This window comes from Rosa chinensis, chromosome 6 (assembly GCF_002994745.2).
Source record: "Rosa chinensis cultivar Old Blush chromosome 6, RchiOBHm-V2, whole genome shotgun sequence".
Classification (NCBI taxonomy): Eukaryota; Viridiplantae; Streptophyta; class Magnoliopsida; order Rosales; family Rosaceae; genus Rosa; species Rosa chinensis.
Window position 1 is genome coordinate 43219321 of NC_037093.1, and position 26900 is coordinate 43246220.

General features: G+C 36.3%; 2 protein-coding genes and 1 long non-coding RNA gene across 9 annotated transcripts; 2 read left to right on the forward strand and 1 right to left on the reverse strand.

Annotated features, from left to right (window-relative positions):
* Window positions 1-5082: 5082 nt before the first annotated feature.
* On the reverse strand, window positions 5083-9645 carry LOC112173599. Of its 2 annotated transcripts, XR_005801971.1 has the most exons (8): window positions 9481-9645; window positions 8615-8682; window positions 7534-7676; window positions 7210-7327; window positions 6943-7015; window positions 6740-6842; window positions 6173-6330; window positions 5083-5247 (listed from the first exon to the last, which is right to left on the reverse strand). It is a non-coding gene; the product is annotated as an uncharacterized LOC112173599 (long non-coding RNA). The 2 variants fall into 2 exon arrangements; XR_002925612.2 differs by lacking the exon at window positions 7210-7327 and having other exon boundaries at window positions 9481-9632.
* Window positions 9646-12052: 2407 nt separating this feature from the next.
* Window positions 12053-16344, forward strand: LOC112170152. Of its 5 annotated transcripts, none has more exons than XM_024307325.2 (7): window positions 12053-12124; window positions 12792-12864; window positions 14140-14360; window positions 14477-14619; window positions 14722-14772; window positions 15358-15409; window positions 15949-16344. In XM_024307325.2, the coding sequence occupies exons 4-7, from the start codon at window positions 14494-14496 to the stop codon at window positions 16146-16148; spliced, it is 429 nt and encodes a 142-aa protein (XP_024163093.1). In that variant the 5' UTR covers window positions 12053-12124; window positions 12792-12864; window positions 14140-14360; window positions 14477-14493; the 3' UTR covers window positions 16149-16344. The 5 variants fall into 5 exon arrangements, with proteins under 5 accessions (XP_024163093.1, XP_040365044.1, XP_040365045.1 ...); XM_040509110.1 differs by lacking the exon at window positions 12053-12124 and adding an exon at window positions 15003-15100 and having other exon boundaries at window positions 12649-12864; XM_024307326.2 differs by lacking the exon at window positions 12053-12124 and having other exon boundaries at window positions 12655-12864.
* A 3682-nt stretch (window positions 16345-20026) lies between these two features.
* LOC112171383 (serine/threonine-protein kinase Nek8-like) lies at window positions 20027-23777 on the forward strand. 2 transcript variants are annotated; one of them, XM_040507721.1, is made up of 6 exons: window positions 20027-20506; window positions 20623-21167; window positions 21455-21474; window positions 21582-21662; window positions 22490-22600; window positions 23107-23777. In XM_040507721.1, exons 2-6 carry the CDS (start codon window positions 21053-21055, stop codon window positions 23317-23319), a joined length of 540 nt encoding a protein of 179 aa, XP_040363655.1. In that variant the 5' UTR covers window positions 20027-20506; window positions 20623-21052; the 3' UTR covers window positions 23320-23777. The 2 variants fall into 2 exon arrangements, with proteins under 2 accessions (XP_040363655.1, XP_040363656.1); XM_040507722.1 differs by having other exon boundaries at window positions 20844-21167.
* The last annotated feature ends 3123 nt before the right edge of the window (window positions 23778-26900 follow it).

A 26900-nucleotide genomic window follows, 5' to 3' on the forward strand; every position in this document is an offset into this window, starting at 1 on the left:
TTTCAGTAATTACGAATTTATTATGTGCCTAGATAATGGGCAAACAGGTATGCATCTTATGATTATTATGTCATCATGACTAATTGGGTTTTCTGGAATACTTGGAGCCTATACTTAAATCTCATTTTTACCATAGACATTTCCTTTCCTCCCAAGTCATTGCAACTAAATTTAATGAAGGCAGACGAACAAAATTTTATTTATCTACAGTAGCTTATGATAGACTAAGTTTAGAAAGTAACCTAAAGACTTTTAGATTATTAGTTAGTAGGTGATCAAAATGGATCACAAAGAACTCTAAGAACCCTAGAAATTCGAGCATCACAAATATACACATCTGAAATACCAAATTCATCAATTCACAACAAACCATGGGGCATCAACTAGGTGATCAAAATTCAAACTTGAAAATGCCATTCGGTAAATTTGAACAAAAAGAATCAAATCAAATCAAACTCAAATACAAATCCAAATCGACCAAATATACGTATGAAAATCTGGAAAAAAAAAATGGTGTCATTAGAGCTAACAAAGAATAATAATGTCGGCGGGCATTGTAGTTCAAAATAGATCTATGCCTTTTCTTGTCAAAGTGCTAATTAAGCAGTGAACTAATTAAACCACACATGAAGGTCAGAATTGACCTAATCGTGGTCTAGATGCACAATCTGATAAGAGAATACTAACATAACACACGATCATAACAATTTGGGCCACACATATCCTAACCTACATACTACTGCATATAGTATTGGCAACTAATACACTTGAAGATACAACATGTTCATAATGATGAGATCGAGTTCGTTAAAGTGACCATAAGCAAACTGAGGGCCAGATTTTGCTTTCAGTATTAACTGTATAAATTAATGTTGGGTCGGTGCAAACCCACAACTTTGACATAATGTTCCAAAATTTAGACTTTAAAAACCCAACCATGGCTCATAAATAGGTATTATTCCCTCATCGTTTAGACCAAAAAGAAAACCGTTCAAGAGCTTTTAATCACCTGCTTTTCTTATTTTCCTGTTCTCCTGCGGAATAAAACTACCAACAGATCCATTCTAAAGCAAGAGATATGGTATAGCCTAGTTGCATTTGTTGACTCACTCCAAGAGAAACTGAATGTCTTTTCCTAGAATATCAATTCTTGATCAAAATTCAAAACCCAGATGACATCCTAGAATATCAAAATTCTTGATCAAAATTCAAAATCCAGTACTGGAAACAACGCAATTAGCACCCTTTTGATACATAACCAATAAGCATAAGCATATAAAAATTGAACCTTGATTTCGTGAAGAGGAGCAGAAGGCCAGCTGAATTTTAAACAAAACTCAATCAAATGAACCCCTCACCTGGTTGATCTAGCACGATTATCTTCAAAACCCAAGCACAATTGGTTTAGCTGCAGTAGATCACCAACCCAAATACAATTATCCTAAAACAAAGATAAACTAAACTGTTAAAAATGGAGTCAGAAGCAGAAATGAAGTCAAGAAATAGGGTCTAGGGTCTTCGGTGAAAAGCAGAAAGAACTAACAGCCCATAAATTAAAAGGTAAATCGGCTAAGAAAGAACTAACTTCGTAGTTTTGCCCTTGCTCAGAAAGGCAAGGGAAAAACCGCCTTTTCCACACCCAATGAACAGGTGTGAATAGTAAACCGACGTTTCGTATATTAGTAACTAGCAATGGTACCCGCGCTTTGCCGCGGGATTTGTTGTTGCTAACAATTTAAGAGACAGTTTCCTATACCTAAAATTATTGAGTTTAAATTATTGCAGATTTCAGAAATTCTACCAAGGCATTCTATCACAACATCAAGTATTGCAGGAAGGAGGGAACCTAATGTACTTATATAGAAATGTACTTAAAAAAAGTTCAAAACAGCTATGAAATTTTATTAAATGTAAACTAATTCTGATCATATTGGAAATTTTCTTTTTTAACACTCAGATTACCCACTGAACATGGAATACAAAGATGAGCTTCATCAAACATGAAAAAGAATAAGTATGTATTCTAAATATAATCTTTTGATCTAAGAATGAAGAAATAACAGTACATCAGATGCAAAAAAAGAGGTTCTGTAATAAAAAAATTTGATCCAGATTTTATTCTATTTCTCAGGTTCAGCATGTGTATCATTCCCAACCTGAACTCCCACCAATATCACTCAAATTTGATCCAGATTGTAGTTCAATCCCTACAGTGGAAGCTACTTGATCATCGAATTTCACAATGCACATTTGGCGAATTATCTTGAATCAAACATTAAACAATTGAGCCTACCATGTAAAATTATAGCAATAGCTAGAACATTGTTTTCTCCAATTTCTACAGCTCTTAGATTTATTTTATTTCTGCCCTGGACCCATATAAAAAAATAAAAAAAACCCAAAGTATATATGCACTAATCCCAGTAAGAACTCCATAGTGAAGGAAGTGGATAAGATTGTTCTAATCATCTTTAAAGGATAAGCACATGCATAATGGACTTTTGGCTGAGTAACAAATTAATTTGTAGAGCTAGAATGCACCAGCATACGCAAGTTTCTTACTCTATTGCTAAAAGATAATAATAGTGGAGATTTTAACAAACAGTGTGGAGGATTCCAGTTCAAATTCCTCTTCTGGAAGGAAATATACTTGATCCGACTACCTTCACCCATGGATTTTTGGTGTCTGCAGTTTGACCTTTTTCCTCAATCAGCCCAACCAACTGCCCAGAACCTCCATCTGCGATCAGTCAAATATAAATTGCTCAGAAGAACCAAGCTTTCAAATCAAATAGTAGCTTTCAGTAATTACGAATTTATTATGTGCCTAGATAATGGGCAAACAGGTATGCATCTTATGATTATTATGTCATCATGACTAATTGGGTTTTCTGGAATACTTGGAGCCTATACTTAAATCTCATTTTTACCATAGACATTTCCTTTCCCCCCAAGTCATTGCAACTAAATTCAATGAAGGCAGACGAACAAAAGTTTATTTATCTACAGTAGCTTATGATAGACTAAGTTTAGAAAGTAACCTAAAGACTTTTAGATCATTAGTTAGGTCGGTTGTGAACGTTACATGGTTGTATACATCTGTAAGGGAGTCCAGCACCTTAATGAGGTAATGAAGAAAGCATGAGAGGTAATTTTTCAAGTAGGTGATCAAAATGGATCACAAAGAACTCTAAGCACCCTAGAAATTCGAGCATCACAAACACACATCTGAAATACCAAATTCATCAATTCACAACAAACCATGGGGCATCAAGTAGGTGATCAAAATTCAAACTTGAAAATGTGATTCGGTAAATTCGAACAAAAAAATCAAATCAAATCAAACTCAAATACAAATCCAAATTGACCAAATATACGTATGAAAATCTGGAAGAAAAAAAATGGTGTCATTAGAGCTAACAAAGAATAATAATGTTGGCGGGCATCGTAGTTCAAAATAGATCTATGCCTTTTCTTGTCAAAGCGCTAATTAAGCAGTGAACTAATTAAACCACACATGAAGGTCAGAATTGACCTAATTGTGGTCTAGATCCACAATCTGATAAGAGAATACTAACATAACACACGATCATAACAATTTGGGCCACACATATCCTAACCTACATACTACTGCATATAGTATTGGCAACTAATACACTTGAAGATACAACATGTTCATAACGATGAGATCGAGTTGGTCAAAGTGACCAAAAGTAAACTGAGAGCCAGATTTTGCTTTCAGTATTAACTGCATAAATTAATGTTGGGTCGGTTCAAACCCACAGCTTTGACATAATGTTCCAAAATTTAGACTTAAAAAACCCAACCATGGCTCATAAATAGGTATAATTCCCTCATCATTTAGACCAAAAAGAAAACCCTTCAAGAGCTTTTAATCACGTGCTTTTCTTATTTTCCTGTTCTTCTGCGGAATAAAACTACCAGCAGATCCATTCTAAAGCAAGAGATATGGTATAGCCTAGTTGCATTTGTTAACTTAGTCCAAGAGAAACTGAATGTCTTTTCCTAGAATATCAAAATTCTTGATCAAAATTCAAAATCCAGTACTGGAAACAACGCAATTAGCCCCATTTTGATACATAACCAATAATAAGCAAAAGCATATAAAAATTGAACCTTGATTTCGTGAAGAGGAGCAGAAGGCCAGCTGAATTTTAAACAAACTCAATCAAATGAACCCCTCACCTGGTTGATCTAGCACGATTATCTTCAAAACCCAAGCACGATTGGTTTAGCTGCAGCAGATCAACAACCCAAACACCATTATCCTGAAATAAAGATAAACTAAACTGTTAAAAATGGAGTCAGAAGCAGAAATGAAGTCAAGAAATAGGGTCTAGGGTCTTCGGTGAAAAGAAGAAAGAACTAATAGCCCAGAAATTAAAAGGCAAATCGGCTCAGAAAGAACTAACTTCGTGCACAGATGATGAGGTGAAAATCCCCTTTCCTGACTATCTCTGTCTATCTCTCTGGATTGCTCTCTATCCCTCGCTGGATCGTTCCTCTCTGTCTGTAGATGTAGGTCGGTAGCAGTCTGGAAGTTGTGGAACTTCTGGAAAGGTTAGTGGAGGTAAAAAAAAACACGATGGCATTGGCAGCGTGAAATTGTAAAGCAAAGGCAAGGGCAAAACCACCTTTTTCACACCCAATGAACAAGTGTGAATAGTAAACCGACCTTTCGTATATTAGTAACTAGAAAAGCTACCCACGCTTTGTTGCGGCGAATTTGCTGCAGAATTTGTTCTTATCAACAAATTAGACTAATGAAATACAAAAAGGAAATTATTATATATTACTGAAATTGTGAAACAGTTTTTACATACTTTACATTTTAGTTCAAGTGCATTGAATTGGAACTGGTACAATCTTACTAGCTATACAAAAATGTTATAAGTTAATCTAACAAAAGCTGCTGCTTGAGGTTGTTCAATATAGTAAGTGCTCCGATTGTTGAAAAGGTGATTGTTTGGGTTGCAGCTGCGGAAGATGTTGGAGTTGGTTAGCAAAAGTTGTTACTGGAGTCTGTTGAAAAAAAGTCATTGCTCCAGTTGGGAGCTGTACAACATACTCTCCAACGAATTGGTTGATTGCACTTGTACAAAAAGAATAGTTGCTGTAGTTGCAGCTGCAGCTGCCCTGCTTCCAAAGAATTGTTCTGCTTGTTTTCCGATCAGCATAACTGTTGCTTGATTATCAGCATCCTCAATGGTCATGTGGACTCTGTAACTGCATGTAAAGCAGAAAAGTTATTTATTATTTTTTATTATTATTTATTTTGTTATGATTGTTTTGAGAATAAGTTGAGTGGAAAAGAAAAACCAACTGCAATGTATAGTATAATAGATTTTTAATATCATTCATTGTTACAAAATTAAGAAATACTAATAGTATAACAGTAAGGTATAAAATATTTAGTTGAAAACCACAAAAGCTTAATAGAAGCAATGAACTCACCAAGAACAAAAGTTTCTTGAAATCATTGTAAATAAAACTCATAAAGAGTATCATCAATATCATAAGCATGAACAGAACTGAAAAAGTTCAGCAAGAATGTCACATGTCATTTCAATTTTGAAAACCTATCCCTGAAAATGATCAGATTTTTAATCACTTAAACCCTTCAAATCAGAGGTGTATTGTTTACCTCATGCATTCAAAGAATACAAACTCATTATTCAATCTCAGCTCACACAAAAGAGCGAAACTTTTTTGGTTAATATAACACAATCACAAAGTCTTAGCAAAACCAATGAACAGCCAAAATGTAAATCCAAATCACATCCAATAATTCAATAGAGAGATACAGTGTTCAGATTTTAGTGAAATTAGTGTAACTCCTTAAATTTCATAACTAAAAACAAAATTTAAAACTCATTAAGTTGGCTACCTTCCTGTGGTATTAATTTATTGAGGAACAGTTTTAGTTGATTCAGATATGAAATGTTTACATACAAGAAAAAATACAGAGGAAAAAACAGAAGGAATCAGAAAATATAGCAATGAATTCTGGTGAATTAACATAATCTAATTATATTTGAATTTATATACAAAACATAGCAAGGAACTCATGAGTTGATTGCTGCAAAGTTCAATGAACTTCAAAATTAAAAAAATAGTGGGAGATAGAGATAAAAGAGTTTAATTATTTTACCAGGGATGAGGTGTCCGTATGCCATGGTGTACACAAATGAGTTCACCGCTATTTTCCTTTACTTTTAGTTGTCGGAAACAGCTTGCCCATCCTTTATACCACCAACCATTATGTGTTGGAAATTTGCGGATTGAAGTGCTGCAATAGACAATCTCTTCCTGTGATGTATATATTTTGTTAGAATATAGTCAAATGTAGAATCTGTGTTGAACTAAATTTATAAACAATATTGAAAAAAATGAAAGAAAGAAAGAAAGAACTGTTTACTCAAGTATGATTAAAATGTTTAAAGGAGGATATATGTTGTAATTGAACAATGATATATTATTTGAACAGTATATATGTGCTGTATAAATTTTAAAGCATTTTCTAAAAATCAACTTGCGAGCAAATTATAAGCAACTCAGATATACAGAATGTAAAAAACTATAGAAAGTACTGGAATTTACTTTAATTCTCATTCAGTATATTGCATAAATAGTGAACTGTACGAATTAGAAATTTGATAAAATGAGCAGCATAAACAGGCAGAGAACAATTGAAATTGTAAAAGTTGTGACATTTAACCTCTGAAGTTCAAGTTCAAGCTCGGCCTCTAGTTACTAATCGACTTTGAACTCTCCTTAGCTTTCTGCTCATACGAATCTCTAACATCATACTTGTCCTTATTCTGTTCGGGAGACGTGTATAAACGTTATTCATGTAGCACAATTAAATTTCAATATATACACCAAAATAAAAAACTAAAGTTGAGCGGCATCAATCATCACCTGAAAATAAGCCTTGAGCCTCTTTTTGAGAATTGCATGTCCTTTTGTCAATAGTTGGAAAGCTCTCATGCATCTGAGATTGCATATATTGACACAGAATTAGTTGAAACTAACCATGTGAACTTTTGTGTGACATAAATTTACATACATACATACACTATCCATGTATATCTAGCTAATTGTGAATTAATTTAGGGATATACTATATCATGTTTATATGCTTAGTTACAGGATATGAAGTTCAGCTGCGCTCTTTTATAGGATTACCTCCATTTCCAGCCCAACAATATTCCCTCAATTCAAATCATCTAATGACCAGCAAGATACCAATGTTTCTGGGGTGTGTATTACAAAGGAGACCTTGTCAAATGAGTAGGGAAAAATACTGGAAAAAAAAATGATGCCAATAAGACCATTGTGCAACACAACAATATTCAAGCACATTAAAGAAGAATCCATCACATTTGATATTTGATATAAGAAAGTATATATCAACTGGCCTTTTTCATTGTTCTTCGACAAAAGGAGGTTGACAATTCGAATCAAACATCAAGTGGAATTGAACATAATTTGTCAAATAATGACATGAACCTGCAACTGGAGCCTCTTCACAGTCAACCTTATCTTGCTTTTCATCTTCAAAGTTTTGACTTCATGCCAACCTGACGACTCTTTGCTGCTTCTTCTTCTCGTATTTTTCTTAAAGCAGCATAATAAGCTTTGAAATACTCATCCTATAAAACAATGAAGAAACAATTGAGTGATGTTTTGTACCTTATTGAAGCAAAATATGAGTTACATTCTTTCTGTTTTTTTTTTTTTTTTTTTTTTTTGTGAAGGGGGTGGGGGAGGTCTAACATCAAGGTAGAAAAGAAACTTGCATCTACATCTTTGACTCTATTACTCTATCTAAATTTCAATTGTGAAGTTCACACAATACATAGATATTATTGTATAGGAAGTAAACCCAGAAACTGAAAAGATGAAGAACATTCGAGGAAATCAAGATTAAATTCCAGAATAATAGAAGTGGCCACCAAAAAAAAAAAAAACCTTCAGAGTTAAATTCATCAAATTTATACATAAAACAGATTTCAGCTGAAAAAGAGGAGCACAGTTTATGCCAAATGAAGAAATTAAAGAAGCAGGGAGTGAATTACTTACTGATAGAAAACACAAACAATACCCAGATTCAAAAGCATACAGAGCAAGAATTAGAAGAATTACCTGATCTAAGTATTTTGTTTGCCACTATAATGGAACTTGAATTCAGAATACTTTCTCATGTTTTGTTAACATGTATGAATACATGTATAGAACTCAAATCAACTATTGTAATTGTTCCCACTAAGGTCACTTAAACATTAAATGGAAATCGAGAATCTAAACAACAGAAACATACCATCTTGATTTACTTGATTGACAAACCACAATGGAAAAGCAGTAGGGAAATTTTGTTCTCCAATAGAATCCATTTTTTTTCTAATTTTCTTTACCAAAATAAACTGAAAAGATACTTAAGAATCAGAAACCCATTATTACAACCAAGTATTTGAGAATGACAGAACATACCCAATTCAACTAAAACTAATCAGTTTCAAACAAAATCCAAGACAAAAAATTTGCAACATTTATAAGATCAATAATGTAAAGTAGGGATACATGTATTTACCAATATAGTATATCATTTCCAGTTCAGAATGATGATAGTGATTTAGGATCCAGAAAAGCTTCTCCAATCTGAAAGCAGATGACAGAGAATGTCAGCAAACAATCAAATTTAATCAGTAACATATGAAATGTAAGAATGAAGGTACACTATTCCTGGCAAGTGAAACAGGGGTAACTGAATGCTGGCTTGATTTACTTTCTTCAATTTACCTTTTTTTTTTTTTTTTTTCGTTATTGGTATTGACCTTTTTCTGCTTTAAGGAATCTGACATTAGGATGCTAACATAAGAATGTTAAACTCCAGAACCTATTTATTTTGAAACATTGTAGGAAAACCTACAGCTATACAGAACCAGATTTGTCTATTTCTTATAAATGAGAAAACAGAACAGAGAAGGAAATAAAGTTTATGATTTTATTGTAGCCTTCTTTTAATTATAGTATGCACTTTAACAATGTATAAATTCCTTTGGTTTTTGAATTACCATTGATAGTTAAATTAATAAAAAATTTATAAATAAGTTGGATTGATACAAAGTTTGGTATATAATTATCTATTATGCAGCAGAAATGTGTTATAAATAGTTTGTTGACTAATCTGAGTCGTAAAACTTCTTCCAGAAGAGGCTCTATCATTTTGAGAAGTAATTTCTAAGCATCATGACAGATAACACATGTGTATGCATACGAAGAATCTATTACACTCAATTCACCTACGAAAATCGATAAAACAGCAAGAAGAATGGAATTATACACAGAAATTTCACTTTCATACCACATATCCTTTCATCTGTGATAACTACACTAATAATCATTGATCACAATGTTCATTATACCACAACAACAACAACACAATTGACTCCATACCTGAATAACAATAGAACACGAAACCAATAGCAAATAATAGATACAGGAACCATGGCAGAAAAACAATTGAGACTCTCCTTTGCATAGAACCTACAAAATCAAAACAAAATAATCATCAGCACCCCAAAACAAACAAATCACCCAAAAAAATCGAAACCATATTAATTGAAGACCAAAATTTTTCAAATCGACATGAAACATGAAACCCATATCAATTCAAAAGCAACGACCGCAAAAACCCCAATGAAAACTCAAACATCTAGAAATTTTCAAATCGCCGAAACATCAAAATCTCACCTCCAAGCTCTTTCAGCCAATTACTCAAATCACAAATTCCACAACAAACAACAGCAACCAACAGTCGACCACTTATCCAAACCGAACAGAAACCAATCTCTTCCCGTGATGATCCCAACGATTTAATAGCTTCTAGCCTTCTATCGCCTTCCTCTGCTCTACTCCCTACGATTGCAAAAAGCCAACCTCACAATAGCCACTGTCGAATAAGAGCAAGTTCACCCGTTGGGTCACTAGGTCACCTACTATTCACTGCTTTTTAGTGTTAATTTCACCCTCTGGGTCACGAGCACAGTATATTTCGTGCCCTGGGTCACGAGCACAGTGTATTTCGTGACCCAGAGAATGAAAATATACACTAAAAAGCAATGAATAGTAAGTGATCCGGTGACCCAACCGGTGAACTTGCTCTAACAACGCACTACACCAATGACACAGCGTATTTGACAAAAAAGACCAGGGGCAAAAGCGTCACTTCAAATAGGGAGAACAGTGTTGAGGAACAGTTACTCATCTTTGGTATATAGTAAATTTGCTCCGATTAAAACCCTAGCTTTCTCTTTGCCTCTTCTTCCTGTCCCCTTTTTCTGTGTGTGGCGCTTTTCTATCAGGTTAGAAACCCTAATCTCTGATCTCTCTCTCTCTCTCTCTCTATGGTTATCGTTTTCTTCTGCTCCATAATTTTGTGGGTGAATCGCTTGATTTCCTGGATCAGAGTTTCAAATCCATGTTATTTTGTTTTTAAAGTTTCAATCTTTAGCCTTGCATGTTGCAGGTCTTGAATGTTTTTGTCTGATGGAATTTTGTTTATGTGGATAAATGGGATATCAGGATAATCAACCAGCTGGAAAAACTGATTGGAGAAGTTGAGAAGATTTGCTGGCCTCAAGGATACCCATTTTTTCACGGTACACTGCTGGACTTTTATGTGCAGAGATTTGTATTAGAACTATTTATCCGGAAGTCTTCCCCCATGGGTGACCTCAATATCACATCTGTATATGTGTTTTTTTTTTACTGTTTCCATCTTTCAGCTTTTTATGATTTAGATTGCCTGCATTTGATTTGAGATAGCTTCTTTCATTCTTTATTGTGTATATATGACCAACATTTATATAATAATATATGAGCAACATCAAGGAATAAGTAATAAGAAATCCGTGCAGTAAAAACTTCTTTGTGATCAATCTTCTCCTGTCAGTATGACAAGATTGCTAAATGTATTCCCTTTCTAGTCTCTTCTTGCATCTTTAGTAGGTACTAATACTATCAATGATTTCCATACATGATCAGTTAATGACTTGTGCAGGCAGTCAGTGGTGAATAACTTCTTCACATTCGATACTTCAAACATAAAGTAAGTTTGAGGTTTCCGTTACAACTTTTTTTGACAATTATATTTTCTTTGGCAAAAGAGGTAATTTTCTGTAGTCCTAATATGCACGTGAAGCAAAGTGATACCTTTCTCCATTTCTGTAGTTTGCATGCATTGGATGTATAGGATTCGAAAGCACAGGTTAGTGCAATTCATTAGATAATTGAGGCTCTCCAGAGGATGCATTTATTTGGTGCTGTGAACAGAGATTTTTAACTCACAATGCCACAGGGGTAATCCTATTTTCATTACTTTATGAGCTTTCTGTTCTTTCTATTACCCTACTTACTTCCTCGTTACTTGTTGTTTAGCAAAAGCCAGACAAGTTGGTTTACATTGCCACCTATGAGATTCTTTAGGTAATCTCTTTTTATTCAATTGCTACTAGGCTTGATTGTTGGAATTATGACAGCTTTTGAAGCGTAATTCTTGAGAGTTTATGAAAGTTCATAATTGTTGGCTGATAAGTATATTTCATTCTGACGCTAATTTATGTTGCAGAGATTTCAAAACCTCGGCGTAATACTCTGAAAATTGATGACAATATGGCCTTTCTTGATTACAGAAACAATACAAGGTATTTGTATACGTCTATCATTGAAATATTTGCTGGAATGTAGTTAAGTTCTAGCGTACAAGAAGTAATGTTTTGGTGGCTTTCGAGCACCTTTCCAACTGCCGGTAATCTCCAAAGCCCAATGAGTTGCTTAGTTTAGCTTTTCTTTGATATCTAGTGAAGTAAACATGTATGACCTTAACTAGTGAAGTACCTTCTCAGTCACTGCTGAGTGATGAGAAGTGACTGTGTTGTAGTCTTTTTCATGTGTTAAATTTTTATTTTCTTCACCATGCCACTTGGACACTTATTTCCTCCTGTTTCAAATTTTATTTGTTACATAGGTTCAAAAGGATGATCTGCTTAATTTTTCGTGTCAGATCAGGAGAATGCCAATTGAGGAACTTTGCCTTCAGGTATATACCGTTTTAATTTGTTAAACCCCTTTAAATCATGAAATAAATTGCTTACTGTCTTTGTACTGCAAATTGCTGTCTGTTGTACAATCTTCTGTGTTATTGAATGGTTGAAAGTTATAGTGCGATAGAGAAGAAAACTTTGCAGAGGGCAAGTAACGTTTCAAATGATCTTTATTTAGTTGTGCAGTCTATATTGGTAACTAAAGAAATTATCGAATGTGAGTTGTACAATCATAACTAGCAATTATAACTGAGAAACTTAGACATAAACATGTGCTTGTTTCACAAGACGGTGTGGGTGATTTTCATGTTGATAGATATATTTTGAATTAGTATTCCAAAATGTATTGCACTAAAATTGTAATCTCTCTTGCTCTTTCTCTATCTTTCAGTATGTGTGGCTTTGCTGATGATGTTTCTTTTATGTTCCAGTCTATAATAGGTCACTGCTCAGGTGTGAGTCTTAGAGTTATTCAGTTGTATTAATGTTTAGTGTTTCTTAGGAATTGGGTTTGAATGTTCAGTTTTATATATAACAAGAATGATTCAGAGAAATTGGTTAACTTATGATAGTCACCAAAAGTTTTGATAGTTAATGCATGGTAATGTTCCATTTCTCTTGTTTATTTTTCTCTAATTGTTTATCTGTCTTTTAAATATACAGGCACTCCTGGTATCACAGATTATGTAATGGTAGAGCTTGAGAAGTTGGGTCAGAAATATCCTGTGGCTCTGAGGTATTTTCCTATGTTTTCTACAAATTGTTTTCATGACCAAAAGGGTTTGAAATTGAGTGTGTGTATGCAAATGTGCACTGCTATCCCTTTTCATTGTCATGTCCGTCAGTTTTTTATACCTACTTTTCTGTAGTTATGTTTATTCGAATGCTAAATTTCAATAATAGCTGATATATTATATCCTTGTATACTACATGTTGAGAGAATTGTCTGGTTTACCAAAGTTCTAATTCCTAGTGGTTTAGACTTTAGGGGTATGCTTCCTCCAGATAGACTTAAAAGGAGTTTTTATTTTTATTATTATTTTTGTATATTGTTAGATGGTGTAATTTGTTCATACATGTGACATGTTACTGGAAAACTCACAACATTAGTTAGACCACAACTTAAAAGTTTGTTACACAATCAATAATCTGTGATAAAATTGTGTATATCAAGTTATCAACCTTTTAGTTTCTTAATTACTAACATTCCTTCATTCCCCTAATATCATCAATTTATTCTTAGGGGACATTAGTAAAACACTATGTCAAGGAGACCAAATAAATTGATGATAGCAGGTTAATTATGCTCCAACTATATTTAGTGTTTTGAGATATTGGAGTAAATTTAATAGTGTAACTTTACTATATTATGCTCATACACACTCCATAATATAGTAAAGTACTACATCTACGTACATTTTGTTACTATTTAGTTGGATAAGGAAATTAGGGATTATTGGAATGTCAGTATGTCATCATTTGCATTCAACATGGTAATCAGTATACTTTTGACAGTTATACGATTCCAGAAGATGATCTAGAATTGGGCCACTCACGGTAATTAGGACATCGCATTTCAATGTGACTTAAATTATTCAGGTTTCAAAGTAGTAATAGCCAATTGTTTCCACCGTCACACTAATATGGGTCAAATAGCTGTAAGAAGATCTTCATGATGTTCTTATATTTATAATTCATCCTTTTAGCGCCAGTTGATATCATTGCTTATAAGTTCTCAAGCAAGCACATCTAATAGTGTTCAATGTAATATTGTGATTCCGAAGAAACAGTTTTCTGGTTGACTTGGTAACGCAGATTATATGGATTATGCAATACTTGACATTACTCATTTACTGCATCTAGGTTAGCATCTTACTCTTTAGTCTTTATGGCATTAAGGTTTATGAGTTTGAGACTTTGGGCATCTTAAAATACAAATGGATAATAATAAGAATGAGCTATGGATGGGCTTTGTGATTTGGGTTTGAACTTTCTTTACTCCTAATCTTAGGGCCCATTATATGTTGAAATATTTGCCTCGCATCGAACGGGCTTAGCAGTCCGTATAATCATCCCCAGATACTACTTACCCAGTCGACCTTCTCCTCCGGCCTAACCACGTCAGAGCCCTTCACGGTGACGTCGGCACCGTTAAATTGCCATTTCGGATTGACCCAAAAACCCTGTTCGCCACAACCCGGTTCAATTCACATCTTCACAAACTGATACAGGGTGAGGGTTTATGCTGTTCATGCTTAAATTCATCAATTTTTGTAATTTTCATTCCCTAAATTAGTTGAGCAATTGAAATTGGTTAATGCTTGTTTTATATGTTTGAACATGTCCAGAATAGTATACGTAAGCTATGGAGGGAGATACAGTGCGCAGTGAACATCAGGAGGAAGAAGAAGAAGAAGAATATGTATTGCTTGATCTTGATTCTGTTTACTCCCAGCTTCAGATTCCACCAAACGCACCATATGTACTTTCAGTATGATCTTCTTCCTTTTCACTACCTCGTTATGTTTATGTTAATTGCAGCATTGGAACTCATTGCAATGCCCATTTTAATGTTCAAGTGTGTTGATGTCAGGGTTTGGATACAATGCAACCAGTATTGATTCTAGATGGCAAATTTAAGTTGGTGAGTTTAAACCTTGCAAAAATCTGGATTAAATTTGATTGGTAAAGGCTGTAGTGTTGGTCTTTTTTTTCTTTTGGTTAGAGGGAGAGTAAAAAGTAAGAGGGAAAAAGGATGAGAATTAATGGTAAGTTCAAAAACAAATAATCCAATACTGGTGTTCTGTGGAAAAAGAGTTGACAAACTATGATTCCAATTAGAAGGGTCGTCATATATCTTAGTATGTCTTTTAGGTGTCGAGAAGGACTTATGAAATGATAGCAACATATGGGATTATTTTTGGAATGATTGCTAGAATGGTGAGTTACATTGGAATATTGGATGGCATCAGGTCAGTAATGTATTATCTATGCATTTGCAAATATTAGAAACACTGAATATTTGATAGCATGATAGAAGATGTGATGTCTATTGCTTTATATACCATACCATGATCAGATATTGATGATACATTCTTTCATTTGAAATGTTCATGGCAGTTGGACAGTGGTTTTGTAGGTTAATGCCACACTTTGATATTCTGGGTTTGATTCGTGTAAAAAGTACTGGGCTAACAAGCTCCTTTGACAAATTGTTGTTTTCTCACAGATCGGTCAGTGGGATGAGACAATTGGGACATGTCTTTTATTCAAAGAGGAAGGTAAATCACATTTCATCCCATTCAGCACATACCTGAAAGAAATAGGTTTCTATATACTTCAGGATCTGGATTGTCTAAGGAAACTTGAATTTTGTCACAGGAGTATTGTCAGAATTTCCATCCGGTTTTATTCAGATTCCCTTCTGATTTTCATTGAAGTGTCTTATGATGGTTTTTAGTTATCTGGTGTTGACTTTCATGGTTCTTCTACATTCTTTGACAATGATCTTATGGACTATAATATGGAGAGATGATCTTGATTTTTGATTCAGAAAAATTAGCTACCACTTTCCTGGGCTGTTAATAGATATTCTTACTGTTGCGTGAAGCGGTTAGCAAAAAACGTGTCATAAACTGTTTTCTCCTATTTACATAGATTGCCATAGTTCTCATTCAGTCAAAATATCAGAGGAAAAAAAAAAGCCTTAAAATTTCTTGTCAGATGTTGTTGTTTCTTACAATGTTTCTCGTATCTGCCTGCATTAGTACAGTTGAGCTCTGATCAGCACAGTGTATACTAACGCAATTTCTATTTGCAGTTGTCCCTGTTGTTCACGAAGAAACAGGACCATCAGAAGCAAACCTTTTTGCTGGCAAATGCATTGTTGATCAAAAGCAATCTTCAAGCAAGCAAGTAAAACCAGTTGGCCGCACTCATAGGATTCTAAAATTCAGATTGGCACCAAATTTTGACTCTCCTAATACTGCATCTGCACAGACTGAGCAAGTAAATTTGTAGATCTTTTGTAGCGACTCTAAGTGAAACTGGTATGAGAGGTTTATACCTATGTTGATGTTACTAGCTTATTAGCATAATTCTCCTTGTAAAGGTCTATTCTAACAAGATTAAAACTACCCTTTTATTTCAACTTACATGAAATTAAGGGTGTTTCTAAAAACACATGTAGAAATGCAATTCAATTCTTAGTGCTTAATATCGAGTGGAAATGTGAAAAGCTTTTATGTGCATCAGAATCAGGTAGTTTCAAATCATGTTGAGATTTGGCATCTTGTTCGGGAAACTTGGGTCTATGCGACTTGGAGCCCATAACTCCCTCTTAAAAGTGCCACAAGATTAGATATATTGCGTGGTTGTCATCTCATTGTCATCACCACCGTACGGCCGTACCCCTGCCATGGCTGCCACCATAAACCCCACCACCACCCCCCCCAAGGCCAGTACTACCCCATCAATCCGTCAAAAGTTGAAAGAAGGATAACTTGCATGTCAAGCTAATAGCTGAATGTTCCTTTTTTTTTTTTTTTTTTTTTTCTGTTCTTGTTTTTGTCTTATCTTTTAATTGCATATTTCTTTCCCTTTTGACTTAGCTGGCAGAATGAGATGTATGAGGCGTGGGAATGAGTAGTGAAGCACGCGCTCTTCTTGTTTAATTGGTCCTGCCGTCCTGGATCTTCTGGTCATATTCCAGCCATATGGGAGTGGTTGTCTCTGCAATTTTCAATTCTATTGCGTCTTCTTGTTGGAACACATCCCTCCCAATATTGCCAAATTGGGTATGGAATATGAATGAACACTACAGCCTGCCTTGTTCCAAGCTTTAAAATGGAATTGCATTTTAGAACGATCTTAATGATCTTCTAGAAGTCTGTGACATGGTCTCAAAGTAGACTCTTTTGAGTCTTTTCTCTGCAGGCTGCCCTAGCAAATGTTGTGAATTTATCATTTCTTCGCGCCGAATTTATAATAAAGAAAGAAAAAAGATAAATTATGTAATCGTATTGTTTAAAAAAATTATACATATATATATATATATATATATATATATATTTTAAAGGAAATTAAGAACTACGCCCACAAAATTATTGACTACAGACCTAATTCAAATGTGTCCATAATATTCTTCGACATGGCTTACAGACCATGGACCCTCTAATACATCTATAAACCGTCCTTAGGCATTAAACTTGACCGCTTTTCCTTTTTTAGTATTAGTTTCAGCAATCTAAGTTTGGTTTTTACAAATCTTATTTGGGGCACCTTTCAGTGTTGCAAAAATTTCTACATCTTATGTCTTGGGACCTCGAAACCAATGTCTTAGCATTCTTCTCAGTTTGTTTGGCTACTAGCACGAAATAACGCATAATAGCCAATTTGCTACACTAGCTTTCACCTTGCTGTCAATTTGCTACCTTAGGTTTTATTTCAGCCAATTTGCTACCCTAGGTTTTCACAATTAGTCAATTTGCTAACCTAAAGATTATTTCTGCCAATTTGCTATCTTATATTTTTAAGGGTCATTGACCAAAAGCACCAAAATTGGCCAAAATTATCCCACTTACCCCAGCAACAAATTTTTATTCCCACTTACCCTGTTTAAAGAAAAATGATAGTTATGCCATTCACTTAATTAATTAATTACATATGCATCTATGTCTCTCTCCTCTCTCCACGATCTGAACTCTCTCTCTCTCTCTCTCTCTCTCTCTCTCTCTCTCTCTCTCTCTCTCTCTCTCTCATCCCTCTCCAATCTAAACTCTCTCTCTCTCTCTCTCTCCCACTCATCCCTCTCCGGTCTGCTTAGTGCGTCTCCTCTTTGAGCGACGACGACGAGGACAACGCCGACAAGGTCCGAACCCTAACGTCAATGACCTTGACCTCTTCGTCTTAATCCTCCGATCTCCACCCTGCATTCAACGTCTAAGATGCTGACCTCCGCGCCTTCTACTTTGGATATCTCTAGCTCTGGCGCCGACTTTAAGCTCCAGTGAGTCCGGTAACAATGACATTGATGCGTCGGTAGGTTCCTTGGTTAGGGTCCGCCATCGAAACGGGTAGCTTGATCTAGTTTGCTACTTTTCTTAGGTGAAATCCACTTTATGATTGTATTTTTTGGTGATCTGTTATTGTTAACTGTTCCTTGCTTGTTAGATTTGAGCAATTTGAGTCAAATTGCATGCAGCGATGCTCTGTTATAAGGGTTAATGTGAATCATATTTCTGCGTATTAAAGTTTGGTTTTGCTTAGTTGTTATGATGCAAACAAATTCATATGGGTGTCCAGATGCAAGCAATTCCGCCAGCTTTAGGTGGCAATTCCATTAATGCGTAGGTCCACCAGATAGATGGGGCATCTAAATTGGGAGAGGAGGTTAATTGTGTTCGTATGTCAGGAGAATAAGAACTTGTTTCCAAAGTTTGTTGAAATTTTAATATTTTCTGGTGCAGCTATACCTAGGTAGCTTGTTAGATCATGGTATACAACATGCCCATACTCCATTGGCCGATGCAAGAAGAAAAGAGAGCATGATTGAAATGAGTAGTGAACTAATGATTTGTTATGTAGCTCAATGTTTATGCTTTAGTCTCTTTACATATATTTTTCTCATATTTTTCTCTTCCATCGGTGCCTAGAGGTTTATTGCCTCTCTATTGGGGCAATAGACGTCTATTGGAGGAAAATAGACGTTTTTAATTGATGTAATCTCCTCTTCTTCTTTTTTTAATCAAAGATTTATATTTCTAAATTTAGAAAAATTAGTTCCCATCCCAGCAACTAAAAGTTCTATTGGGGGGCAATAAACGTTTTGAATTGATGTAATATTCTCATTTTTTTCTTTAATCAAAGTTTTATTTGTCTAAATTTAGAATGATTAATTCCTATTCTGGCGACTGAAAATCCTATTGGGGGGGGCAATAGACGTCTATTGGGGGCAATACATGGCTGATAGTCGTCTATTGGGGGGCAATAGACCAAAAGTTCTATTGGGGTGGCAATAGACGTCTATTGGGAGGCAATACATGGCTGATAGACGTCTATTGGGGAGCAATAGACCTTTATTGATGGGCAATAGATGTCTATTGGGGTAATAAACATTTCCGGCAAGGTTTTCTGAAAGGTCCAATGGGCGGCCGCAGGTGACCGGAATCCGGCGAAAGTTGGCAGGAATCAGGCGACCGGTGATCAGATTCCGGCGACGGGCTCCCGCGAAGTCTCCTATGGTTTCTCTGTCTCTCTCTCTCTCTCACTAAGTAAATAAGGGGTGAGGGGTAAAATGGTATTAAACCCTATTTTTAAAATTAGCCAATTTGCTACCTTTTCGTTATATTAATTTGTTCATTTATTCATCCAAACATGGATTAATTTTGAAAATCTAAGATAGTAAATTACTAATTTTGAAAATTTAGGAAAGTAAATTGGTTAATCTTGAATACTTAGAATAGCAAATTTGATGGAAGGGTAGCAAATTGGCTAAAATAAAACCTAGGGTAGCAAAATGACTAATTTGAAAACCTAGGATAGCAAATTGGCTGAAATAAAACATAGGGTAGCAAATTGACATTAAGGTGAAACCTAGGGTAGCAATTTGGCAATTAAGCTCACGAAATAATTGTTTTTACTCAGAGTCATGCCATTTATGAAAGACAAGTCACCACGCAACATGACTACCTCTTTTGTGTGTGAATCATATCGTGTTAACATTTTAGCTTTATCACCAGAGCTGACCGCTAACTCCCATTGCCTCCTTTGGTAACTCGTGCTTTTTTGTTCTAAATTCTTTCTCCGAGTAGGAAATGGAAAAGGAAGTTCACAATCCCACGATGGCGCGTGCATTGTGTTACAAGCAATCCGAGAGTAGTCCGGCGCTGCAGTCATCTGTTCCATGTGAGGCAGAACTCAACTCTCAACTGGGGTGACCTGGAAGTTTGAATTTGGAAGTGTCAGCAAATCCGCGACAGCTGAGAAACAAGAACAACAAACAAACCCATCATCCATCCAATCACACACCACTTTCTTCCTCCTCCTCCTCCTCCTCCTCCTGCTTTGCTTCCATTCTCAATTCCCATTTCATATTCCATCACACTCATTCTCTCCTTCTTTCTGCCCTGAATAATTCAAACTTTACCCAATTCTTTAATTTAATGATGTGGGTTTCCTTTAAGAGTCACACCCCATAAACAGAGCTCATAGCCTCATAGCCCACCAACTTTATTTCCCCTTTTTCTCTCTTCAACTCGAAAAAGTCGACACCCCATTACCCCCCATCTTTATTTGCAACAAGCTCCCAGCTCCAATTTTCAATCTTTCAGTTTCCAAAACAAAAACCAAAAAATCAAAGATCCCACCTTTCCTTCTTGGTAAAGTTTCCATTACTAATTTATTTCATTCAATAACGATTATAATCAAGGCGTTTTGAATTTGAATGAATTACTGCTCTTGTTTGATTGTTTTTTACTTGATTAATTGTTTGCAGGTAAAAGGTTGTCATTGATAATCTTGTGATACTAATCAGTGTACCAAAAAGCTGTCAATAATTTTTCATCTAGGCCTCCCTTCTTCTTGTATTCCATTTGCTGCACTTTTCTCCCTTCTAATATCTTCTTTATCCGTTGCCTTAATTGCCTCCGATTCCGCCTCAAAATTTGACACTCCCTACTCCCTACTGCTTTGAATTTAACATCTGTATAATGGCAGGCCTATTTCAATTGAGGACTTGCCGACACATTTGGTTTTAGAAATCTTGTGCTCCGGGAGGCTCAGTGCCGTTGATCTTTTGCATTTAGAGTCGACTTCTAGGACATTCGGAGGGAGTCAGGGGTTGTATCCTCATTCCTCACAAGTTTCGGTCATTGGTAGATTATGCGGCGTTTCAGCTGTGTATTTCCCATTCTGTATATGCTAAAATGGAAGACAATGCTCAGACAGTGCTGTTTGAGCGGTGCGGTGGCAAGTGGAAGAGGATTTTGAGGTTCTTGCAATCCGTGGAGCAATCGTCTGACATGGTGGAGACTTCAGCAGGCAATGTACTATTTTTTTGTTTTTAAATTTTGATTTGCTTGTTGTAGGAGGTGTTGAGGGAATGAGCAATATTGTGTGATGCATATTATAAATTGTTGAGTTACTGATTACATTGTCGTTTGATTACCATATTGACTTAAACGGAGTTGTTATAGTCTCTTTTTCTACTTAGTTCTCCAAATTCTTACCTTTATAATAGCTGTTATGCACTTGAAAGATTCAGTACGAAACCTTCCTCCGTTGTGTGGCAAAAAAGATTTGTTAACTTAAATTGTTTATATCAGCAGATGCATATTACCACTGGAAGGTATCACACTGCTAATAAGCAATTCATCAGTCTACTCATGTGGTTCCAGCTTATGTGGTGTTCTTGGCCAAGGTCCTGAGACTAAACTATGTGTGACATTTACCCAGATTAGTTTTCCATCTCCAGCACATGTGGTCCAAATGTCAGCCTCCCACAACCATGCTGCTTTTGTTATGCAATCTGGAGAGGTGAGTATCTGCTCATACCTCATCACTGCTCTACCTTATTTTGAACTGAAGCAACTTTTGTGATGTCCTGTTTGTCCTTGGCAGTGAATGATGATTGATGAATGATTTTGATGTCAGGTGATAGTATGGATTTTTTTTTTTGGCAAAGGATGGCTAAAACTAGGTAAAATAAATGAAATATGGGTTTAGACACTGTCAATTAACATCACAGAGAAGGCAGTAATATAGACTGATTCTTTACATGGAGTCGTTCCACCTGAAACATGAATTCATAAACAATAATGTTCCTGCTTTCGTATTTGAAGCTATACAGTTCCATTTAGAATCTGAATATTCCAATTGTTTTTCTTCTGTTTTCTGCTTTCATAGATGTCTATGAACATTATGACACCCATGACTTGGGGGTCTTCTTGCAATGATAGATTATTGTGGAGATAGGTGTAGAACTGTTGAGGCAAAATGTGTGTTAGCCTGGAAGATCTCATCATGAAACCAGGTTTAGAGTTTGGTTGGGATTCTGCTATCTATATCTAGTAATCTATCTTAACATGACTACTTTCTGGAACTATATGCCATTTATTCACCGTATCTTGTGTACCTCTTATATACCAAAGTTACTTTATTTTCCCCATGTTAAGTAGCTCTAAGCCTTCTAATAGTTTCCTTGATGCAGTAATGATGTACCTATGTCTTGTTATTCGCATGGAAGCTGCATTGCTTAATATTTTAGACAGTTGTGCATGATCATCCTGCTTTTGACATTGACATATTATATTATGAGTTCAAGTTTGGTATAAGCATATATGCCATGCCTCTTAATGATACAGGTTTTCACATGTGGGGACAATTCGTCATTTTGTTGTGGGCATAAAGATACAAACCGGCCAATATTTAGGCCTAGGCTCGTAGAGGCAATGAAGGGAATTCCTTGCAAGCAGGTAAGTTTTATCAAAATTGTTATAGGTACTTGAATTAGATTTTGAATATAGGTGAACAAGTGCATAAGTGATGGACATCATCCAATTTTCTCGGCAAATGATAGACTTTTTACTGGTGGAAGTTATGGTGGGAGTCTTGACCTCTCATGTCAATAACAGGAAACTCTAAATCATTGAAATGATTGTGTAATTTGAGCATGTTGTCAGCTTGGTATAGTATTATGAATGTAGAGTTCCTAAAGGTCTAGTTCTGATCATTCTTCCGATATATTCCCGCTTTTCATCCTGAAAATTTACTAGCCGCAGGCTCACATCAACAATTTCTGAAACTTGAGTCTATGTTACTTTTCTATTAATGATGCAATATTAGACTCTTCGTTTCCATTGATTTCAATGCATAGTGTTGTATCCTTATGAGTTTTCTTATAACTTCTTTTGTGCAAATTCCTCTTTGTTCTTCCCTCTTCGATGACATTGTAAAACCCTCTTCCTACAACTTGTTTCAGGTTGTTGCAGGGCTTAATTTTACAGCTTTCCTTACAAGACAAGGCCATGTTTATACATGTGGGGCCAATACACATGGACAACTCGGTCATGGAGACACCACAGATAGCCCAACTCCCAAAATTATTGAATTTCTCAAGCAAATTGGCTCCATAATTCAGATTGCTGCTGGTCCAAGTTACGTCTTAGCTGCAAACCAACTGAAATTTTTATAGCAGAAATGACTGATGAGGTGAATCTTGTTTCAGAAAACCTCTGACCTCAGGGAGATGCCATCTGTTTTATGGAGCAGTATGATTTTCTTTCCTAATAGAACACCTTTAGATTTTTCACCGGCATTTAAGAGATCGTCGACAAACTTGTTTTAAGAGATCGTCGACAAACTTGTAACTGTGTAAGTAGGTAAATAGTTTATGTATCAGTAATTCAGTATAGTGTGCTATGTGTGTAACACGATAGTAGTTTTTGTTATTGATTTTTGTGTATTTGTTGTGGGAAATTAGATTCCATAAGTGAGTTTCAGCTACAGCTTCATGGGCCACTGGGTTTCATCTGTAAGTTGCCTACCAATAAAGCTTCTTTCAGTTGCTTTCAACTTTCCATCTGTAAGTTACTGGACTTGAAGTCTTTAACAACTCATTTAAGGGGCGACTAGTTTTAAAATGATTGGACTTTCTTTTGTGCTGTCAATTTGGATTTATTTTTACATAGGTGTTGAGGAAGTCTTTCAGTTACTGGTCCTTGTAATCTATTTTTGTATTAGATGTGTGCAAAACCAGAACACAATCCAATCCATCAAAAGGACTCGGTTATTGCTTGTGAATTCCCAGGGTACATGGTACAAATAACCAAAGGAGTAGAGAACCAGTACACCATAGTTAGACTAGATCAAAACATGGAAATTAATTTCCAATACATTAGTGTACCAGTACATCATAGTTAGCCTAGACCATTTACAATACTAACCAACCTCTTGTATGGTAGGCGAAGGATCCTTAATTTATCGCAAGGCCGGAGTTGGTCTAACCCTCGGGGGTCTACTGTCAATCGGTACAAAAGGGGCCGGGCTGCCCTCAAAGCATATTGGATCTTGCTTCAAAGGGGTTTGAGTCTCACTCGATCTAGTTCAAAATTCAGAATTTTTTTTTCTTTGGTTAAGTACAGTGATCAGCATTCCCCAGCAGGTATACAAACAAGTTGAGACAAAGATGAAAGGAGGTACAATTTTCAGTTCCCAGTCCTTTTCAGTATTATTTAGGCAGTACCTACCGGCCAGCTCTGATTGAAACCACGATCAAACTTCACCAGCTTCTGGCATTTCCAGTTGTGAACAACTGAACAAGCATTCATGAGCTTTTTATGTTAATTTGTCCACTCTTGAGTAGTGGAGTAGCAGAAATAAACATGTGCCCTTCTGTTCTGTTGATGGATTAATCTTCAATCAATGAGTCTTTTACCTCACATTAGAAATAGAAAGCAGGTAATCATGACTGACCGCCCGCTTCTGGATAAAGCATAGCACCTGACAAATTGACTCGTTATTTAAAACCATATGACTTATGAGGGAGTCTATATTAAATAATTTCCTTAAATGCCTAATTGTCCATCAACTTGAGAAATTGAATCTGGCGATGGACTGTTGATTTCCGGAGAGTCTTCAATACATGTACACGACCCATGTGTAGCAAAGTTAATTGGACAACCCATATATTGATAGCCGAGCCCAAGTATCGTACGGCTCAGATTGTTGTGCACTTCCACTCACCGTGCACCGAAGCATTTTCGGTTGATTTCCAAATAATGTGATGTTCTGAGTTCCTCGATCGTCAGGTATACTTTCAAAACGTGGTAAAAGTCTTGCTTTTCAATCTTCACCATGACTTTTATGAGTTTATCTTTTTAGTTGCTGCTGTTTTTGTTTAGTTCTGTAATCAATATATAAGAATAGCAGTAGCATCATAACACATTCTTCTGCTGCAAATGTTGGCATTACCATACAATTTCAATTGAGAAAATTTCAGCCCACATCCCTAAATTATGCTGTCAAGGTCAATTTGATACCCGAACTTTCAAAAGTATTGTGATATTCAAATACTTATATTGGCATGTTGAAAAAAAAATTTCCAAAGTAACTAAGACGCGTTTTCTAGTGAGAGAAACTCCTCATTCTCTCTAGCAAACCCAGCTTCCCTTTCCCCCTCCCCCCTTTCTTGCCAGATCTAGATCACTCCGATCTGGATCTTTGGCTTGAAAGTTGGGGGAGATATTTTCCCTCTTCGCGAGGCTTATCCCTACCCTTCTCGTGGTAGCTCCCTGCTGCCCCGGCGGTGGCAAGTATGCTTTTCCTTTTGTCTTTGCTTTCCTTTCCTTCCCAGATACCCTTTTCCAACCATTCCTAATCTTTAATTTTCAGCATACCCATCTCTCTTTGTCTCAAATCTCTGATTCATCATGGTTAAGATGCACATCCTCCTTACCCATCGGACTCCACTTCACCGATTGCTCCTTGGTCCATCGGAGCTCTGTCGTCGGTGTTGTTTGGATTGTCTGTTTTAGCGGGTTTTTCCCGTCCCTGCGTGTAAACCCGTTGAATACTGTAGTGCAACAAGGGTCTGCACGGTCTTCGGCCGTCTGTCTCTTTGATCCCTCTGCGGATCAGTCTCCTTCTCCTTGTCTCTTTCTCTTTTTTTTCTTCTACTTTGGTTACTGACTTTGTTTCTGAGAATGTTTTGTATGGTTTAGAGATTTGGGTTATGGAGATCTTTCGATGGGTTCTATGCTGCTGTACTTGCACGGGATTGTTTTGGTAGGACTCCAAGTCTTCGTCGGCAGATATGGTGACATTTCTGTGTCACCTTTAGGCTTGGCTGGTGGCAGCGACGTCACTTCGTCATCTCTCTCCTGTTAGATCTGGCTGAAGATTGTAGGGCTATTTGGTTTTGTTTGTTGGTTTTTATTTGGGCCCGTTTTGGGTCTTTTGTTTGTAATGTTATTCTTGTTTGAATAAAAATCTTTCCATCGCCAAAAAAAAAAAAAAAAAAAAACTTGGCATCAACGTGATACTTAGGTCAAAAATATCTAACCGCGCCGTCTGTTTGCTGACGTGACAAACATGTGGGCCCCCCAAAAAAGTGAAATGACCAATTTACCCTTTTATTGTTATTTCATTTTTTTTTTCATTTCTTTTCTTCTTCTTTTGTTTTTTTTCTTTCTTCTTCTGGGATTTTGTTCTAGCCAAACCACCGCAAGCTCCGTTCCTTCTCCTCTACCCAAGAAATCAAAGAAAAATGGCTTCTGCTTCTTCTTCTTCTTCTCTCTCTCCTCTCCTTCTCCTCCTCCCAAACCATCACCAATGCTGCCATCATCCTCTCCAATTCGACATCGACGTGAACTGCCGCTCCAGCGTTATTCACAGGTCCTTGGACGTGTCGGAGCTGATGATGTGCGGCAGCGCCGACGAGCACAGCGTGGCGTTGATGACGACCGAACCAAAAGCACCCAGTGGCAACGGATCAAACTCCAAGCCCAGTATTGGCCCATCCTCCCTGAATGTCTCCCCCAGCTGCGCCTCCATAAAAGCAACAGCTCGAACCTCTATTATCAACTGCTGCAGCGGCGGCTCACTCCCCGTCATTTCCGCAGAAACCACTCTAGTCATTCCAGCCGAAGAGTCCTTCCTCTGCCGCTTCCCGGTCGTTGGTGTCGGCTTACGGTCCTTCAATCTCTGATGGCAAAACCACATCTGTAGTTGCTGATCGGAAAGATCAAATTTCACCGACAGCTCAGCTCTCACCGA